The sequence below is a fragment of the Epargyreus clarus genome, unplaced genomic scaffold (genome assembly GCF_041222505.1).
Source record: "Epargyreus clarus isolate Ecla_fem2 unplaced genomic scaffold, WU_Ecla_fem_2.2 ptg000015l, whole genome shotgun sequence".
In the NCBI taxonomy this organism is placed as follows: domain Eukaryota; kingdom Metazoa; phylum Arthropoda; class Insecta; order Lepidoptera; family Hesperiidae; genus Epargyreus; species Epargyreus clarus.
The window spans coordinates 15037664-15058686 of NW_027332223.1; the positions used below are offsets into that span (position 1 = coordinate 15037664).

A 21023-nucleotide genomic window follows, 5' to 3' on the forward strand; every position below is an offset into this window, starting at 1 on the left:
CATGTTTAAAAACACTAAATATATTAACAAAACCGCAAAATTTATTAACAACGGCGTTATAATAATTCTAAAAAATATATCCCAGATTTATCTGCAAAAGCAAATTTAATAACGTATTTATTTGTGAACGTAAATTGCATATGATGCGGACCCAACCATGTGTGGAATAGATGGAAATCAAATTAATTGGTCCGCACATCCGATGGTTGTGCGAATTGTAGCGATTGTGGTTTTATTATAATGTGGCTGATTGGAGAAAAATGTTTCATTGTGTTTTTTGTTGCTCTATAATTGGAGTTTGTATTTTGGTTCATAATTATAATTATACGTCGTTTACAAGCTTTTACTTAACTTGGCTCGTTAGTTAGTATGTTTTATTGTTTGTTATAATATAGGAGTAGCGGACGAGCATGCAGTCCACCTGATGGTAAGTGGCTAATGCCGCTCATGGACATCTGTACACAATTCTAGACAAGACTAGATTCATGTACTTACTTACAAAATTTAAACTTTAAAGTTTACCTGTTACTATTGTGCACGTATTATTCTTGAATCTATTCTACATTGTAAATTATGAATTAATCAAAATTATGCTGTTACGTAGACTATTATATAGACTATTTCTTGGATTTACGTACTATAAAAATACACGAATTACGAAAAGCTAACATTGGTAACAAATTCGCCAAAATTGTTTATAAATTACGTTAGATAAACTCGGAACTAAAAACAATAAGCGTTAATACAAAGTTTCATAGAAATGTCTCTCATAAGCACGGAAGCGAGTTACATCCGCATAAGATCAGCTTATTCGAAGCTGAAAGGCCAAACCGCAGAAATCCTCACAAATACAACAGAACTAAACAAAACGCGCGACTATTGAATTTCAAATGACGCCGGTTCATGCAATATTAAAGCTACGTTTAAAGAGACGCGAGTGTTCAGAGCGAAATATGGCATATTGTGCGAAACGCATCCTTCCATTTATGAAATGGTTATGTTTCCACTAGGTCCGAATGACCCGGGATTCCGTGTACAATGCAAAGCTAAGACAGATGTCTTAGCTACTAAGCGGTAAGTGTTATAATATGAAGGAAAATGGAATCCAATAAATATACGACTTTATGAGAACACTTACAAAGCAACCTACAACAATTTAGTCTTTTCTTGGCTGAGAATCGAAACTCTTGGTTCAGAAATGTGACCATTTCACCGGAAGACGTTGTCCGTCTCCTAAATTGCATCCTGACCGAGTGGTGCTATATTGTTTTGATATGATACATACATAGGAACCCATATGTTGTAATGCGATACGCGTTGTTTCAGATGATAGTAAAAGTACTCGTATCTTCTATTAGGTAACGAATATATGTAATTTCTTTTTATCGTTATAGATAAGTCAGGTGTAAAACATTTCTGAATCAAGAGTATCCGACATCCTCCGCTCCGTATATGAATAGCCGGAGCATAAAGCTAAGCAGGGCTGTGCACTGTCCGTTATGTTCTGGCGGATTCCGCCGAGAGGCCGAGAGCCGTGTGCACTCCGCAGTTGTGTTATGCTGAACGATGCTGCGGGGTGCATGATTTTTGCTTTGGTGCAAGTGATTAGCGACAGCGGGTTGAAATAATTAATTTCATTGTTGAGCAGTACTATCACAACACCACTATTCCACCACAATCAGACTGCTTAACAGTAGGCAATGAATTAGAAGGGAAAACCAAGTACTGTAGTAATGGGATTAATAATAATGAAGGTGCTATACGTATCATAATTAAAGGTACAAATCTTTGTTTTGGGCGATTTTTCTGTAATAGTTGTTTGTTCCCGCTTTTTGTAGTTTATTTTTGTATCAGTGTTCCTGTGCAGCTATTCCTTACATAATGTTACCAACCAACAAGTAGCTTGCCTAAGGACACTACACATCAGTTTGATTATTATTGTATATGCGTAATATGTATTGCGTAAATTACATATTTAGTTTTGTATTATTAATTATTTATGTCTTTAAAATTGTTATTTAATTAATTTATGTTATTTTATAAATGCCTAATCATTTTTCAATTTATGGAATGTTTTACCGGAAATATGTGTTAATAAACGTTTGTTCAATTATAAGTATAGTAGGTAGGTAAGAGGTAGTGCAAAATTATAAAATCATATTTAAGTAGAAGCTCTGCATTGACATGATGTATTCTAATATTTGGTCTGTAAGAGGAAACTCTGCCCGAGCATATAGTTAAATTATTTCACGACTACTTTTATTTAAGTCTATCCCAGCTGCAGTTACAATTATTTTTTAATTCTAATGTAGTTTTATCTTAACTAATATTGTATTAAAACTAACCCGCCCACCGCTTCTACACCGGCCACAGTCTCCGAACGTGTCGTGCCGCATACATAAATGTAATTTTATACGCAGGTGTATTGAAACCGGCACTGCATTACGTATGTAAGCCCGCGGATTCCATTACGAGGCGTATATTTAAAAATAAGATGCTCTCACGATAAATAAGCTTTCGAACGAAGCCATTATTCTCGGCTTTGTAACTGCTCGCTGGGATTTATTTAAAGGCACGCATGCTTTGTACAGTGCATATGGATTGTAGTTGTAATCTTTTAGTAAGATGTTCCAGGTTCCTGTTTATGTGTGTGTATGTTTTCATAATAGGAATGACTACTGCTCCGAGTATAATTGTTGCCTCCTTTTTTTCGTAAAACTGAAGTTGCAATTATGCGGTTTATCAATGGTACGATATTACTGTAGTCCATATTTAGTTCTTGACATTCATGCCTTGACATTTCTGAAGGCTGTGTTTTTTCACGCTCGTATAGTCCATGTAAAACTGCTAGTCCGCTCTGAATATAGAAATGAATCCCGTCGCCATAGTAAATTATAATGAAAGTGTTTTGCTTATAAAGCAGAAAAAAGTTTGGCTGTGTTGCTTTGTTTTCCACTTACCTACTGCAGATTAAAAATTAAATAGTTAATTGTATTCAAAATAATATTTGATTAATTTACCTATTTTAAATTTCTTAAATCTAATATGAAATATCAAATAACGAATGCAAATGCATGACAAGAATAACGATTATTCAATAATCACCAACAAAAAACAAACAAACAAAACAAAACAAAACATAAGCACGTGGATAACGAAACAGCAGAATGCACTCGGCGTCGCGAATAAAAAGTTAATCGGCCATTTTTATTCCGTGCACGATGCGTGTCTACGCGCCGCATGCGTGACCGGAGCGAATGCGCGCGCGCAACACTCAGCACGTGCGGAGAGCGAGACGACTATATGTCGCACTGTATGTAAAAACGTGTGAAATAAAAGTATGACGGGTTTATGTACGGGGTGTGTACATATTGTAAATTGGATTCATCGTCCTTGCGTGTGTCCATAGACGTCCACCGTCCACCCACGATACAGGGAATCCTAGTGTGGGACCGTAAGTGTAGAAAGCGTTTTTTTTTTAAATGTAGGTACAATAATATGTTTACACTATACTATGGGGATATTAATGGGTACGTATAATATGAGCAACTGTATGATTTTAAAATTATATTATTGCGGAATTGGAAATTATATGTAGGTCCTGTGCAAACACGGTACGCGGTTATAATTTCTTCATTGCCGATATTTAGACTCAGTTGCCTGGATCATGAAATTATAACCGACTTTTGTAATACAGTTACATGTTATAAGGTCCCAGTTTACTTTGCAAACAGATGATAATATACCAATTTCCCTTTAGCAAACGTTGTTTAGTGTGGTCTTCACGCATATCATTATGTGAAAAGACCTGTGCCCAGAAATAGAAAATAATAACCTGAGGTACCTTCAGGACTCCACCTCTATTCAAACTTAACAGATGTCCATGCAATCCATTAACCAGGTGGGCCGCATACCCATTTAGTGCTTGTTCATACAAAAATACTATGGATACTATAGGATGCGTTCCAGCTTAGTCCGAGGGGTAGCGGCGCATCTGTGGCCGACCTCAGGTAGGAATATCTAATCCTTTCGGGGTTGATTACAGATGTCGATGCTCGTCTGCTACTCCTATATTATAAAAAAAAGGTATGCAAAGCAATACTCAAAACAAATGTACCTCGCAGAAGCACCAACTTTGCGTATCAATAGCTAGTTTATCCCAAAACATTCCCTATAGCGTCGTAAACGTGTCTAAGTCCGAGCAAAACATTTATGCCCAATGCCCACTCTATATACGCTGTGACGATAATGTTATTCAATGAAACCGAATGAGAATTGAATAACATTATGCCGAGAGTTCTCGGAAAGGGTTTTATATCAATGAAGACCTTTCGCGTTGACCTTTGGGCTTTTCTGTTTCTTTTAGTTGATTGCTTTGTAATGTAATAAAGGAAATAACTTGTACTTATGTTATTGATTATTGTATCGTTGTACGCGCGTGTGTTCTGTTTTATGATTGATAATGCAACGTTACGTTTCAAGATATCATATAAAAATAATTACATATATAAAAACAAGATTTTTTTATATTTACTAGCAAAACATCAAATAAAGTGTTTCTTTTAAGACTTATTGCGACTTACTTTTTTGTTAATAAAATTTACAGGAGATACACTGATACTACAATAAATTATTCACAGCAAATGAAATTCTTAAATAATTCAATAATTAATATATTTTTTTCTTACCTCACATAGCCGGTGGTCTTTAACTTGGTTCATATCAACCCGATAACATGCATAGATCTGTAACAAACGAAACAAAAGTCAATATAAACATCAAACTACATGTAACATTACATATTATCTTATTTCAATACAAAATTACAACTCGTTACTTCTGCTATTTTATTTTTTGTTTTGCTATTATTTGCTTCTAATTTGAAATTCATGATGAAATGATGAATTTCAAATTCGGTTCTGGTGTGTATTTATGGTGTTTAAGATACAGAAAAATCCTAGCGACAGATTAAGAGTGTAAAAAGCGCTATTTTTTATCCTAATACATTTATTAAAACTTAAAAAAAATGCCATAATTTAGTTTTATTATAATATATGGAACAGAAAGCATATAGTCGTTTCGTATATACTGTCTACTATTTTAAAATTTGAATAAGACGACACAATTCTTGTTCTACATGAATATACATATACGACGCAGAAACCCATGGAGTCGTTTCGAATTTGTAGGCGAAATTCGGCGATGAATGGAGAGTGTTGTCGAGTCATTCTTTTATATTGCGCTTTATTCCGCTCGGTGGTAATGAGATCGCGCTAATGGCCGCTTGTAGTGTCATAGCTGAAAGAAACAAATGTTTTACTTGGATAAATATGAAACAATGTGCTGGGAAATACAAAGAATAAATGTTTCATAGACGAGATAAAAGAGGCGTGACTAGAAAAACATTGTTAGTGTATTAACGATGTTGTTCGTGTGTGTGTGAAACTGGCGATTGTAGTTGTTTTTTAATTGTGAGTAAAGAAGTGTACAGACTAGTACATAATAGTGGTATAGTTCCTAAGTGGTAGTACTCTCTGTTCGACACCAGCGGCACCTATTACTGACTTTTAATATCAGTGTTAGACGCTACTGTGTTGAAAGGGAGACTTATTTTCCGAGTCATTCCATTTTAGTGCTCAGTAGCATCAGTGGCCGACGTCGGCTTCTTATCCAGCATGTAGAGTGCTACTATCAAATATTTCTTATCAAAACATAAACTTAAGACTGCTATTATAAAGTTGAAAGCAGTGGCTACTCAACATCCAAACCACGAAGAGATCTACCGTTACAATCATAGCTTAAAGGTACTCCTCAACACATCACGCCTCACAATTCCTCCAAGATTAAACCAGCTAACATCAAACCTACGAAACACACACACTCATTTGCATACCGAATTGGGTCACGCGTAATGACGGACACAAATTAGAAGGAACACTTAGCGGCCTGTTTGCTCTGGGACGCTTGACCCTGGCTATCCAGGTCACAAGACAAGTTGTTTAACAATGCTGTAAAGAGATGTTCTACGCTCTTGACAAGCATCCATCAGGCCGCTGGATTGTTAGTTAATGCATAAGTTCTCTTAACTATAAACATCACCAGAAAGCAGAGAAAGCCTAGTAGATGAAATTACGCAACTTGATCGGAAGGTCCTAGGTTCAAATCTCAAGAAGGCAAGCATTTTTCAAAGTATTAGAATCCCTATTAGAAATTCGTGAAGAAAGGCGTGTGCCTTAGAGCTGTTTTAAATAAGATCTCATGGCTCTCTGAAGTGCAAATTGACTTCACCAGAGCAATAAACTAAAGCCTAATATAGTAATGGGTTCAATCAGAATTTAGACGTCCATTGCTAACGCCTGTGAAACCATTTTTCCGACAGTCACTGCTAGATATGAACTTGTTTCAAAACGGTGCGCGATTGTAAGAGATGAAGCTGGGCAAAAACCTACACTCCAAAAAATCGTAAAGCCAAATTAAAACGTCATCAATGACAACCAGATTTTTTAATACGGTGTGAAATTATCATTAATTGATCAAACTTTGACAACCCTAGATCACGTTTGATGCAACTATTTGACAACCCTAACATAAACATTAAGTACTTAGCCCTAGTTCTAGAGCGCGGCCTGTTAGCTTAGAACCCTCACTAAACCCACGCGAGGAGAGGACATCTATTAGTAATGGACAATTGTTGTTCAACTCTTGTCTTAGAGAGCAAATCTACGTAGGAAGTTCCGCCCATGCACTCATGAATGATTCTATTTTTAAGAGAGTACTTAGGAAGGTGTCTGATACAAATTCGATTGCCGTTTTTTTAACGATTTCTACAGGCATAGCCTCACACTAAGAATTTTCCTTTGTTGTCGATGAAATGAACGTACTCTAAGACCAATACACAAATACTATTGTCTAGAACAGAAAACAACATTCAACATGTAGATTGTTTTAGATATCTGATCAAGGTTTGAACCTGGCACCAAATACATGTTAGACAGGAATGATGACCGCTCTTCTTTGCGGGTGTTCACATAATTTATATTAATTTAAAGTATTTGAGTTAGAACATTTTTAAACATTTTTAGATTTTTAGTCTATACAATCGAAACTACGCTTGTTTTATTGTATGTCACGCTGCTGGGTATGAGTCTCTTCCTACACAGAACCAAGGAGTGTATAGTCCGCATAAAAATGTTAGTCCGCTCGGAATATAGAAATGAATCGCGTCGCCGTAGTAAATTGTAAGACTACACGTGCTCAACAACTTCAGAGCGGACTAGCAGTTTGGCGCGGACTATACCTCACCACGCCACTCCGATGCGGATCTTTGTACAAGAATAACGGTAGGGTCCCTTTCACATTATTTCAGCTTAGCTCAATAATTTTTGTACGAATCGTGAATAACCTGGGAAAGGTTATAACGGATCTGCGACCGTCTTGCGATAGTTGTAAATCTACTTGACAGCGACTATAAATATCGGAGTGACCACTTAACATAATATTCGTGTGTATAAATAAAATTTGTTCAAAGTAAAAGGGAATGTTTAAGATACATGGAATACACGGAACTCGAAACTAGGTCAAGTTAAGCTTACTTTTCATTTTAGGCAAGATTTGTTTGAAGAAGCTTCAAACAAGTGTTTGTCTTACCTTTTGTTAACTTGTGTCTATAATAAGATAAATAAAATTTGTGTGTTTATGTTGTTTTAAAAGCTTACTACAGAAAAAATATTAATTTGCCGACGCATTTTTTTAACAAATTGTATCGCTAAACAAAACTTAGTAACACTATTGTTAGGTAGAACCTGTCATTAGGTAGAACCCATCATTAGGTGGCAACCGCACATTCCTGTCCGCACTAAGTTGCTTCCTATTTAGTGTAAGTAGAGTTGGGTCTTCAATGGCGTCATAATTACCAACCAACCCTTCTGAGCTAAATTAGTTATTTATTCTGAGCTAGTTTAGTTTATTTTTCTTATTCTTATTTCTTACTAAGAAAATTTATTTATTCACCTTAAACCATATAGTTAAGTCCAAACAATTAGGTAGAACCTGTCATTAAGCGGGACACAGATATATCCCTGGCTTCACTAATTTAGACTCTCACGAGGCGAGAACTGTTTAGTTTAAGTTGGCACTTCCGTCGCCAGTGGCACCCCTTAATTACTGGGAGCCACCCATTGAGTTAGTGTAAATCGACTGAGGATTATTTGTTACTTTTATATAGAGATTGGGTCCCATTATCGTCAGAAGGCTGAATACTGTCACAAGCCATAAATTCTCACACCTAATGAAATAGAGGTAACTAACGAGCATGCAATCCACGTGGTCAATGCCGCCCAAGGTCACCTGTTAATATTAAATAAGACTGGAGTCCTATTTGAGGCTCTAGGCTAAATATATTAATTAGGCTAAATATTAATTTAATTATTACTCCAAGGTTTAACCATAAAAATCTCTACCTCACAATTAGTACCTACTTATAACATAAGAACGGCCAAATATAAATATTATACATTTCAAAAATCGCTTTTTATACCGCAACGGAGACGTTAGCGGAAACAACTAAGCTTTGCAACTATTGTAAGGTAGAACCCGTCATTAGGCAGAACCCGTCCTTACATAGAACCCGTCATTAGGCGCGCCGACCGCACATTCCTGCCCGCACTACGAGTAAGTTGCTCTCACGGCGCGCGAAGTGTTTAGTGTAACTTCGGAGTTCGGTCGTCAATGGCGCCATAATAAGACCCAAACCTTCTGAGCTAGATTAGTTCTAAGCGTTTAACTTTTTTTATTACTGTAGGGTTTCAACCATTAGAATGTCTACCTGAAAACAACTTATTCGTTTTTTTATACTATAGGAGTAGCAGCCGAGCATGTAGTCCACCTGATGATAACTGGTTACTGCCGGCCATGGACATCTGTAATCCATCCTAGATAGGATTAGATATTCCTACCTGAGCTTGGCTACGGCTAAGCTGTTTACCCCTGAGGACTAAACTGGAACGCCTCGGAAACGGGTGTTTCTCTTACCACTAACAAACATTACTAACAACGATACGAATCTAAATATACATAATATCATACATTTCAAACCAATTTTATATTGCAACAGAGACGTTAGCAAAAACAACGAAACTTAGTAAAACTATTGTAAGGTAGAACCCGTCATTAGGCAGAACCCGTCCTTAGATAGAACCCGTCATCAGGCGTGCCGACCGCACATTCCTGCCCGCACTAAGTTGCTCTCACGGCGCGCGAAGTGTTTAGTGTAACTTCGGAGTTCGGTCGTCAATGGCGACATAATATGAGCCAACCACCCTTTTGAAGTAGATTAGTTCTAACCGGTTAATATTTTTATCACTGGTTTCAGCATCTAGAATTTCTACCTGACAGTAAGTAAGTTGGTATAACACATAAACGTCCAAACATAAATATTATTTATACAATGCAATCCCATTTTATATTGCAACGAAAACGCTTGCAAAAACAACGAAACTTAGTAAAACTATTGTAAGGTAGAACCCGTCATTAGGCAGAACCCGTCCTTAGATAGAACCCGTCATTAGGCGCGCCGACCGCACATTCCTGCCCGCACTAAGTTGCTCTCACGGCGCGCGAAGTGTTTAGTGTAACTTCGGAGTTCGGTCGTCAATGGCGCCATAATTACGGCAACCCTTCCGAGTTAGTTCTGACCGAGTATTTGTTTCCTGTACAAAGAGGTGTTGCGAGTATCCTTAGCAAGTTATACGGAGGGTCGGCTATATTGTTAATTGTTGGTAATTGTGGCTATAAAGGGGCAAAAAATTGACAGCAGTGCTATAATGCGCCAAACTGCTAGTCCGCTCTGAAGTTGTTGCGAGCAGGTGTATACATACAATTTGGTATGGCGACGCGACTCATTTCTATATTCAGAGCGGATGAGCAGTTTGGCGCGAAATATATCCAATTTTAAATCAATGTAAACGATAGATTTAATTACATTAGATAAAGGTGGTAATTTAAGCACTCGATAATTTATTTAAAACTGAAGTAAAAAGGTCTGAAACGCCTACCACTATTACGATTTACGTCCATATTTTTGATTAATGATAAAAATACCAAATAGCAATAGCTGTAATAATAACCCCTTTGTACTTTCGTTAATCAAACCCAATTCTATAAAATTGTATTGTTTGTAACTATTGGGTTTTGTACATAAAATAAATTAAAACAAAACATTGTTTGTTATACAAACTTTCATCATCATTAAATCTTAAATCCTTAGCACGCTACACAGCCTTTACAAGTTGCTTGATCATTTATAGTGCCTCATAATTCATCTTTACCACCTTCCTATACAATTACAGTCCCTACATGGAATACAATTCGCCACCATTCAGAAGTGCGATTGCACGTGTCGTGAATAACTTTTTGTAGCATGACATTATCCAGGCCTGTTTTATTTCATAAATATCAAGATGGGAACGTGTTACAATGATAATTAAGAGACATGCGCTTTAATAATACTCACAGAAAAAGGGTGAGCTATTTAAGAATAGACGTATGTTCATGACATTTTTGTCGTACTGTTTTTTTTTATAAAAGTGTGTGCCGGCGTGTAGTCTTTCTGACGACATTATAGACTCAAGTAAATAATTTATTATAAGTAGAATTGAAGTCTTTTCTGAAGACGGCTAGGTTTGAAATCACGTTTATCTCTCATCGTTATTAACCAGAACACAGCAACGTGTCAAACGTTGTTGTTTCTTTAAGAAAATAGTAGAATCAACCATACAAAAATAGTACTAAAGCTTTCAGGTCAATAATGTTGACATTTTGAAAATAATTCTCCCAAGATACATGCAACTCTACCATCATACTGACTAAAACATTCCCCTTTCATATGCAATAAACTGTTTTTCCAAAACACTAGAGCGACTTGCTAGTTCTCAAACGAAATGCAGGCTAAATCTAAAGCATTTAATTAGAGTATACCTAAGAAAGTTACGACCGTTAATGAGACCTTTGAAACTGATTCCTAGAACAGTTTCAATTCATGACGAGGTGCGGACTAAGGCAAGTTAGTCTTGTACCTGGAAATGTAATTAACAATTCCTTTGTCATGTATTTGAATGGTATCAAAAGAGAGCTAGATAAAACGGTATATATTATTATGAATATAATGGTTAATATGAATTAATATATCTTTAATTCGCTGCTGAATAAGCGTATTTCAAAATTATTTTTGATAATTTTGCTGACTAAATCTTCAGGCTGACGGATCAATGGATATTATCGAGCTGCATTAAGGTATTTTGATCTTTAACCTTCTGCACAGTCCTTTAATAATCTGACTTTCGATCGTCTAATTTTTTGTTTAAGAAATTTTACCTGGTTGGATAGGAAGTTGATTTTATTCGAAAAATCTGTCGTCTGTAAACGTCGTTTTTTAAGCGCCAGTTTGGATGCATAAGCTCTAACTAATCGCTGAGCATTTAACCACCACTAAATCGATAAAGTTACAAGTTGCTTAAGCAATATAAACCAACCCCAGGATCGCACAGTTCACAAGAGGTTCTAGATATATCACTGCAATTTTGTTAACGGTCTTCCACTAAAACGCAAGGAAAGCTTATACGGTAGAAATATGTATGGCGCTGGTACTTCTTACGTCAAACCATACTCCCATTACCTTTTATGTAAATACTACTGTATTTAGGGTATATCATTACTAAGTAAAAAAAGCGTAAGCACGTACGATAAGCCTATTAAACTGATACCGAGTGTTACGAGTTACGTATTCCGGACAGATAACATAAAAACGACTGGGGTTTTTAACATCGAGTAGAAAATCCACAAATCATCCTCCCGTTTTTATCTTGATCTTCTTCAGTGACAAGTTGACAGTGTGATCTGGTGCGGTTGATAAGAATTAGCGATAATAAGCTTGGTTATTACATTATAAAAGCTTTTATTTGTTGTATTTACTTCGTATTAGCTTTTGAGTCATATCGAACAGATGTGGCAAAAGATGGGCTAAAGTAACATAGATATTAGATGTTTGTGATCATCTTATAATTCAATATTAAAAGACAAATTTGTCAAAACAATCTATCAATTTCGACGAAATGCGTGGCAAATAAACCTTTTGGTCTTTCATTTGTCCGAGTTTAGTTGTACCATATGGAAGGCTCTGAATCCAAACAAATCCAATCCAAACTTCCTAATTATAATTGCAACAATAATAATTCCAAATTAATATTTTAATTTGACAACAAAATATGTTTTCTTTTGTTAATTTCTTGCTGTGTATTTTTTACGTTCTACTTTAGAAGAAACTTTCACAAACGAATGAAGACTTAAAAGTTATATATATTAACTTTCTTCATTATAAATATTTTAATGACGCGACCTTCAGTTTGGACAATCGCTCGTAACTTGCACCACACGCGAGCCGGTTCCCGAGCAGACTGTGAGACGCACACGCAGGGCACCTGGCGTCTGATTCATGGCCCTTTTTACTACTAAATTATGCTCGTTTATCCAGTTCTTACCGGTACTGTGAACGCCATTCATGCACTTGCATGTAATGGGACTTGTTTCTGCTTCATTGAACTCCGTTGAGGTTTCAATTTCTTTATTTTTCTTGTCTTTGTAAGAGTGTGGTAGATTAGATTGGGGCAGTGTTTTACCGTGATGCTTATGTTTATGTATGTACACAATAAAACGAACATAATTCAAGCGATACAGCGCTTAGTTTAAAGTTTACTTAGTAATAAAATATCCAGTGTGTGGCTTGCTTTTTGTCGTAGAAATAATGTTTCTTATGGGTCCCGGATAAAGATGGAGAAATTTAAATTTATGTTATGATATTGATCAAAATAAAACAATACCTAAACACACTTAATATTGATAAAGTTGCCTATGTGGTTAGAATGAGTGAGGTGAACCTGTCTAAACTTAATGTCTTAAAATAATATTCTTATAATAAAGACAGTGCAAATGCCCTTAAAGGCGAATTCAACATTAAAATGTATTTACTTGTATAGGTTTCAAATCTAGAGGCTTCTGCGTGTTAAGTGCTATGCGGATTTTTCTCGGATATAAGCATATGAAGGAATCTAAAACTGTGTACTCAAATCAAAATTATGACATCTACATCGATAGTAACAAAGCGAGTCAGGATCGAAGTCGCTTTACATGCAAACTCGGTCCAACCCGCCGGCTCACGGAATTGTATACCCGAGTACGTTTGAAACGTTCACTTCTCAACTTTTATATCTCGGAGTTGTTCCGGGCGTGTTTTAAATAAAATCGAAGACGCAATCTCCCCGGAAACGCTGTTACCCTGGTAATGTCGGAATACCTGCGGATACTGCGAAGGCATTTGGAATATATTTTGATGTAAATTTTATTACTTATTTGATTTATTTTTGAAATTATTGGTGTCGATTTGTTCATAAAGCTATGAAATAAAAACCACTTAAAGTATATTTTACATTAGATATCTTTAGTTTCAGTGACGTTTAAACGTATTTTTGTGTTTTGCGTGTTTCTTCATAGTAAAGTAAGAATTTATTAATATTTAATTGTAGTTCTAAGGATAATTTAAAGCTAGAGTGTAGGAGGTTTAAACAACTTAGTTAAATTTTCATCATAAATTTTAACACCGTCTTGCAAAATAAGCCCCAAAAGTTCTGTCACGAACTATAAAGTGTTGTCTTAAAACAATTTGTGACCTTGAACATGTAACTAAAACGTAATAAGGTGACAAAATTTTCACATAAAATCGTATCGATTAATCTACTGATACCAATATTGGCTCAAACATTTGCAACAACGTTCAACAAATGAGACCAACCTCAAATTATAAAGAAAGGTATGTTTCTACAAACATACGTTTTAAAATAAAAAAACGACACCTCTTTAAGCTATCCTGGTTGCAACCTGAAGGATAACAGGATATGCACGATGTTCTAGACGATTGTAGCTTGTTCTATGTAAATGTAAGCTGGTGTAGCTTGAAATTATTGATGCTCTCGCTTCGTGGGAAGTGCGGCATCTATTCCGAAATGCGATGTACGGGGAATAATGTACCTAATTTCGCAACGGAATTTGTTGGTACAATTTATAGCTGGGAACCAAGTTTGATACTGAACAGGGAAAGGGATAAATAAGATAAAATATGTTTAGATAGAAATGAATGGTTTTAAGGCAAGCTTGGTAATATGTAGTTCGTAATAACACTGCTATTGCAAGGTGGATATAGGTGTGGCACTGGTGTCTTTTATGTCCCACGGTTGGATGTACACAAATTTATAAAATAATGAAGGACTTTAACATACTTCACCACATTGCTGCAACGTAAATTAGTGGAAGAATGCATAAGTTAGCAACCTAACCCGTTTCAAATGACAAAAATCTGGACTGAAGGCTTAAAACGCTCTACGAAGTTTGAAAACGCGTTCGAAACTAGTCACTTGCGGTCACCCATCCAACTCTCGACCGCGTTCGGCGTTGCTTAATTTTCGAGATATACAAACGCTACAAATACCCGTTTCTAGCTCCAAGTACTTCATACACCGTATCGTAATACAATCAACATAATTTATTTATTTATTCGAGAAACAAATCCCTTGAAAACAATGAGAGAGAGCGACGTTACCACATTCCAAATGAAAAGGATAGGTAAGTTATTACTTCTATCCTTAGACATCCATCACATAGATACATTTGAAAACGTAATGCATTCGAGTTGGACAGATTAGTGCGGGTTCGATAACGTCCAATTTAGATAGTGACCCGGGACGGTCATTAATGTAATTGAGTCGGTTTAATATCTAGGATTTGATTCAGTGGATGTTTATCCTCGTTAGGCCACGCTTTAGTTATAGTTGGTGAGTGGTAATTATAGTTTGCGAATTTCTTGTACACCAAGGTCTTACAACAACGCCAAATTTAATAGCATTTTTAGATTTGAGAAGCGGGTGCCCGAAAGAAACTTGTAGATAAATATAGAAACACCTAGACGCTCTACAGGTCTAGTTTTGGCATCTGAAATGAATATATCTGCCTGATATATTCATTTCATTTTATTTCAATATCTACTTGACCTGAGATAGAATCTATATCCTTATTATTTTTCTTAGGAACCTACATCTTTATTATCCTTATCGCTAAATCGGAACAAAATAAATAGTTCATTTAGGCCCGTTAATCTACACAACTTTTACCTTTCATTTCAAAGATTTACGTTAGACAATTTTTAATTGGCAGAAATTGTCAAATTTCGAACTTAAATAAGAAAAACGTCGTAGATTGATTATTAATAATGGCCGTAAAGTAAATGTCACCAGTTTTACACTTTAATTCAAAAAAATTAAAGCAAACGAAAACAGCCCAGACATCAGTACGAACGCAGCGGTTTTTGGGTGCCGTCCCAAAATATTCCCACTAACACCTCGTTCGGATACTTTAAAAACATTCGAAAAACGAAAACAATTCCGCCTGCCACCGATTAGTCGACAATGCACGTGTGAAAAATTCAACGCCCGAATTCCCGTTCCACCTCCCGGCGAGTTCCCAGAGGAGCGTCGCTTTTTACAATCACGGAAATTCCCAGGAGACGATCCAGAAATCCGTGAAGAATGTTAAGGTGGCGACAGATTGCTTGAGTCTCTAAAATGAAGTATATTTATTATTTACAGAGGCATTGCTTTTAACAAACTCTAAATGCGACACGAAAGCTAATTATAAGATCATACGCGTTATAACCATTCTCAGCCTAAAATAAATCGAGTTGAACTCAAAACTGTGTTAAGGCACATTGTGATATTTCCGCTAGGTGCGTAAATTATCAAATTAAGCATCATCAAGTTTAATAAATAGTCATGTTTAAAAAGGCATTTAAAAAAATGATATATTTTTATTTATTTACATAGATATGACAGTAGAGTAGTTGCGTCCGCACTCTTGCCATTCGTCGACAAATCATTCATCAAACGTACGGATAGAGCATTTGCCTTGGTTTGTGTAGATTTGGAAACGCTTGTATCGATCCAATAGTGATTTTTTTTAGCGAATCAAAGGGAATTTGCGTTTGTAGAGATTTGGAAAATGCTGAGCGTGTGGATGCATCATAAAGTTAAGGCTCGCCTGTTCACACCTCGACTCGATTGAGCGATAGGCGTGAAGGAACAAGAGGCCGAACGAATCGGCGCTTGCCGAGCAGTGATCAGGCGTGAGGTCGCTTACCTACATTGTAATGGAATGTTGGTTTATGTTATTACTTAGGTATTGCATTAATAGCGTTAGATCTGCAATGGGAAGTTTAAAGATTCTTTAAATATTATGAAAATTATTTCATAAGATTATAAAATGAAAATGTGATATTTTTCATGTCCCATGGTACAATCACTTCTTTTAACGCAAATTACAAAGACACAACACGCAGATGTTAAACACAATAATGTAATTTCATTAATTTTATAATCCTTGCTTATTACACAAAAAAACATACACGAGAGATTTCAACTTTTAATTAGTCCTCAGTTGCTATTCTTCGTGCTATTCCCAAAATAAAATCATCGTAATTATTTTATGTCCAGATATGACCTCTAGGGCTCTATGAGGGTCACTGACATATGACATATAAACAACTATTTTCAACTTAAACTGAATATATATTTTTTTTATAATATAGGAGTAGCAGACGAGCATGCAGTCCACCTGATGGTAAGTGGCTACTGCCGCCCATGAACATCAGTAATCAACCCCGAATAGGATTAGATATTCCTGAGGTTGGCCACAGATGCGCCGCTACCCCTGAGGACTTAGCTGGAACGCCTCGGAAAAGTATGCCTCCCTTACCAAACCCTTTAAAACGGAAAACAGCAGCTAACACTGCTGTTATTAGGCAGAAATAGGTGTGGCGGTGGTGCCGCCAGAGTCGAACCACAAGGGGTTCTACCACCTCCAAAAAATACCGATATTTCGAATTAATTATTTAGATAGTACAAAAATCGGTACAAAAATTCACGGTATATGTAACTATGCTTATCAAAGATACATAAATAATGTTATTTAACGTTCAATACTACAAACCGTCTATTAACCAACATGTACCTAACACTAACATCAGTGATAAGTTGAACGAACGCGTGTAATTAATAATGACAGCGACTCAAAGAGCCAACTTTGCTGTAATCTTTTGAACGTGTACGATTTCTGTGAGGTTCTTTATATTATTTAGTTGAATGAGGTCGTTTTCTAGAAGACTACCGTGATTCAATTTGTTCTGGAATCGACGTAATTTATTTTGAAATTAGCTGTGCAGGTGTCGAAGCGCTTAACTTGGATACGGCTGAACCCGTTTTGATGTAACTTAAAAAGATAAAGATCGGATTATTTCATCTGGACAATTATGAAATTAGAAATCAACTACACATGAAACATTATATGAAGTATCTCTTGACAGAAAGAAAATGAAAACCCTATATTATATTTCTCAATTTTCTCTTTAAGGAAAAGCATAAAAAATGCATGGGTTAATAATAAAAAAATATAACAAACTCCATCACCGAAGCCAGGCAATAAAATGACGATTATTTTTTACCTGAAACAAAATAAAATACTTCATATTAATACTCAATCTTACATATTCTATAGCAAGTGATATTTGTGATTTTACGTACGATAGACCGTGTAGGGTAATTTTATTGAATTAGGTAATTTTATATTATGGCAAAAGATTTTTACAAGGTAACGTGAGGTAAGCAAATTACTTATAGCGCGGGAAGTAATCATCGTTGACGGGCGTCATACGAGGATTAATACGCAAAGATAAAATATATTTTTCATTTTTATCTTTTATCTTTATTATACTAGTAAGTAGGAAAATGAGTATTTGGCCTGGTAACTGGTCAATTCCGCCCATGAACTTGAAGTCACACTTAAATAGGAATGGACAAAAGTTGCTTTTATGGATTGAAATAAGTAGACCGTGCTGCCACCGAAATCAAACCACGGGCTGTTTACCTTAACATTACGAATTTGTTTACCTAAAACTTACGAATTTTTATCTACTTAACATCTACGAAACTATCTACGAAAATTCAAATATCTGGAAGACCATAGGCACAAGAGATGAACGATAAAACTATCTAACTTCTGCCAATCTTTAAACCTGAGAAATGAATGGTGATAATTATGATGTCTTTAAATGTACCTATGCTGTCATATTCCAAAATAACTAGGACATATACTCCTTTTTATTGCTATCCTTACACTTACACAAAACTTTACCTTACTTACATTAAACATCATTTCGTATCTCTATACACATTTCGTATGTCTACAGTCTACACCTACCTATATTGTGAACAGCAGCCAAATTTTATAAACAAAAATCTATTTAAGGCAAAATGACAAGACACGCGGATTATATTGAAGTGAGCGTATCTGGGACTAATAGCCGTTGACAGGCCTCAGCGAGCGTCGGTGATATTGGGAGAAATTGTTTTTGTTCCATTCTCGAGTGACACTTTATTACCTGGGAAGACGCGTATTGAACACTGACAGCTTCGGATATCATCGGTTTAATGGAATCGGCGTGATTGTAGCCGTATTTATTGTTTATCGTATTTTATAGAACGTGTACATCTGATTTGAAAAGTTAAGTGATGTTGCGCGCTCGAGAGTTGGATGGGTGACCGCTAGTGGTTAGGAACACGCGACTCTGCTTCGAAGGGCAGGTTAAGCCGCTTCTGACTGTTATATCATACAAAAACCGTTGTTGAATCTTGGGGTCCTAGAAAATATCTGATACTTTGTTCGACTAATTCGCATGTAAGCAGTGTTGTGGAGTATGATTGCTTTTCCCAGGTGAAGAAGCTCGCTCCCATCTGTGATACCCACAAATAAGTTAGCCGGATAAGACGTTTAACGTTAATAAAACGTTTAAAAAAGTCATGATACCTACTAGTATATATTTTTGTTGTTTAATACTCGAGATCCATAAAGCATACACATATTTTCCTAATATCGTTAAGTACATACAAAAAACAATTCAACCACAGCAGACAATACGTCATAAAAGGGTGGTGTCCAGTGCCAAAGCGGTGCTATAATTATTATCGCTTAATGTCTTGTATGCGAACACTAAGCGGATTACTGCGCTCGCCCGCGGAAATATTGGCTAGGGTGACCATATATCTCGTGGTAATGTTATCTATGAAATGTCTCAATCATATCGGATTTAGGTGGGATAAACGTTAGCTGGTGTCTGTCCAATTGTTAGGTGAGGAATTCTCAAGGATTTCAACGGTTTTAAGTTGCTTGTGAATATATTGCTTATATACCGAAATAGATTGTTTATTATTGTTTCTACATCGTGCATTTAAAATATGATTCCTGAAGAAATTGTTAATAATCTACGATGTCTGTTTCCAGGTCTCGAGGGAACACTCATAGTTATAAATTGGCCCAATGGATGGAATAGTACAAGATAAACTTGTTAAGACCATTGTATCAAAAATATCAGGAACCGAACAAAAACTTTTAAAATCGTCTAAATATTTACAAACAGGATCATCCGATAACAGAGGATTAAACATGGCCACAGCACACGCAGGTGTAGCAAGCAGCAAATCCGTCATAAATAAATCAGATTTGACACTCAAACAGCAACGTTAAACAATTTGGGCGATGAATTTGGCAAAAAATAAAAGCACCGTTACGTTTAGGTACGATTTGAGCCAATTTTATTTTTCCATTTCAAATTATTTCGCTGGTAGGTATTTGTTCAAAATGTTCGTAACGAATAAAAAATATCTGTCTCACATGTCCCCGAGACGTGTGCTACAACTGAAATCAGCGATTTAAAAAATCTAAACCAGTCTCGATTTTTTACGATTTTTAGTTTCCATTTGTTACGCTTAAATTTCTTTTCAACAGACATCAGTATTCAAAAGAGAGTCCATAAGAGTTTTTTTAAATCTAGATAAAGTTGTAATTAACTAAACCTATATGTACATAACGTTGATAATTATCAGACTTCAGATTCTGATCAGGCTTAAGAAGACAATGACCAACATAGATATATGAAATCATCACTCGATAGCATTTCGAAGATTACTTCAAAAACAACACCGGAAAACAATGCATTTAACTTCTTAATAGAAATTGCTAAAAGCAAAGAGCAGTTCGCTAAACTACCAACTCGACTTAACCAATCCAAACAGCAATAAAACGGTATTGCAGAGTAGAATGTGCAATCTTGTAACGTAATCTAAGAATTCTTAGTTGCAAAAATGCAAGCAATTTAGTTCATGTTGCATTAATAATTCGTTAGTGCTCATCAGATGTTACTACATATTACACAACGAAGTAAATAAATTACAAAAGCACTTGTTTCAATAAATAATTTAGGTCAGAAACTGTACATATCTATCACAATCAGTGGTCAGTACGAGTATGTGTTGTAATTTAAAAGGTGTGATGTAGCAAGCACAGACTTGGAGTTTTTTTTTATAATATAAGAGTAGCAGACGAGCATGCAGTCCACCTAATGGTAAGTGGCCACTGCCGCCCATGGACATCTGTAACCAACCCCAGATAGGATTAGATATTCCTATCTGAGGTCGGCCACAGATGCTCCGCTACCCCTTAGGACTAAGCTGGAACGCCTCGGAGAAGTCTGTCTCCCTTACCACACCCTTCAAACCGGAACACAGCAGCGCCTAACACTGCAGTTATTAGGTAGAAATAGGTGTGGCGGTGGTGCCGTGGGAGTCGAGCCACAAAGGGTTCTACCACCTTCAAAATTGTATTATGTCTTAGTCATTAAAATTATATTTCAATGAATTTGGACTACTTATTATAGAACGGAAGGTGACAGCAGAACTGACACTCGTTCACGAGTCACTAAAAATGAATCGTGATAATGCCCCTAATGATGAAATACGAATCGTAACTTAACCATCATTATTTTTTTCGGTAAAGACTAACATAGGAATTAATAATTCTTGATAGCGTCCTAAAATCGG

The 21023-nt window shown here is 36.0% G+C and overlaps 1 protein-coding gene across 5 annotated transcripts in view; it reads right to left on the reverse strand.

The window, feature by feature from the left end:
• Positions 1-21023, reverse strand: part of LOC140748270 (uncharacterized) — a 344103-nt gene that overhangs the window by 205604 nt on the left and 117476 nt on the right. For all 5 annotated transcript variants that reach the window (XM_073081057.1, XM_073081053.1, XM_073081054.1 and 2 more), the window contains one exon: positions 4689-4745. In XM_073081057.1, coding sequence (XP_072937158.1) covers positions 4689-4721 — 33 coding nt within the window. In that variant the 5' untranslated portion in view covers positions 4722-4745. The remainder of the gene's footprint in view (positions 1-4688; positions 4746-21023) is intronic.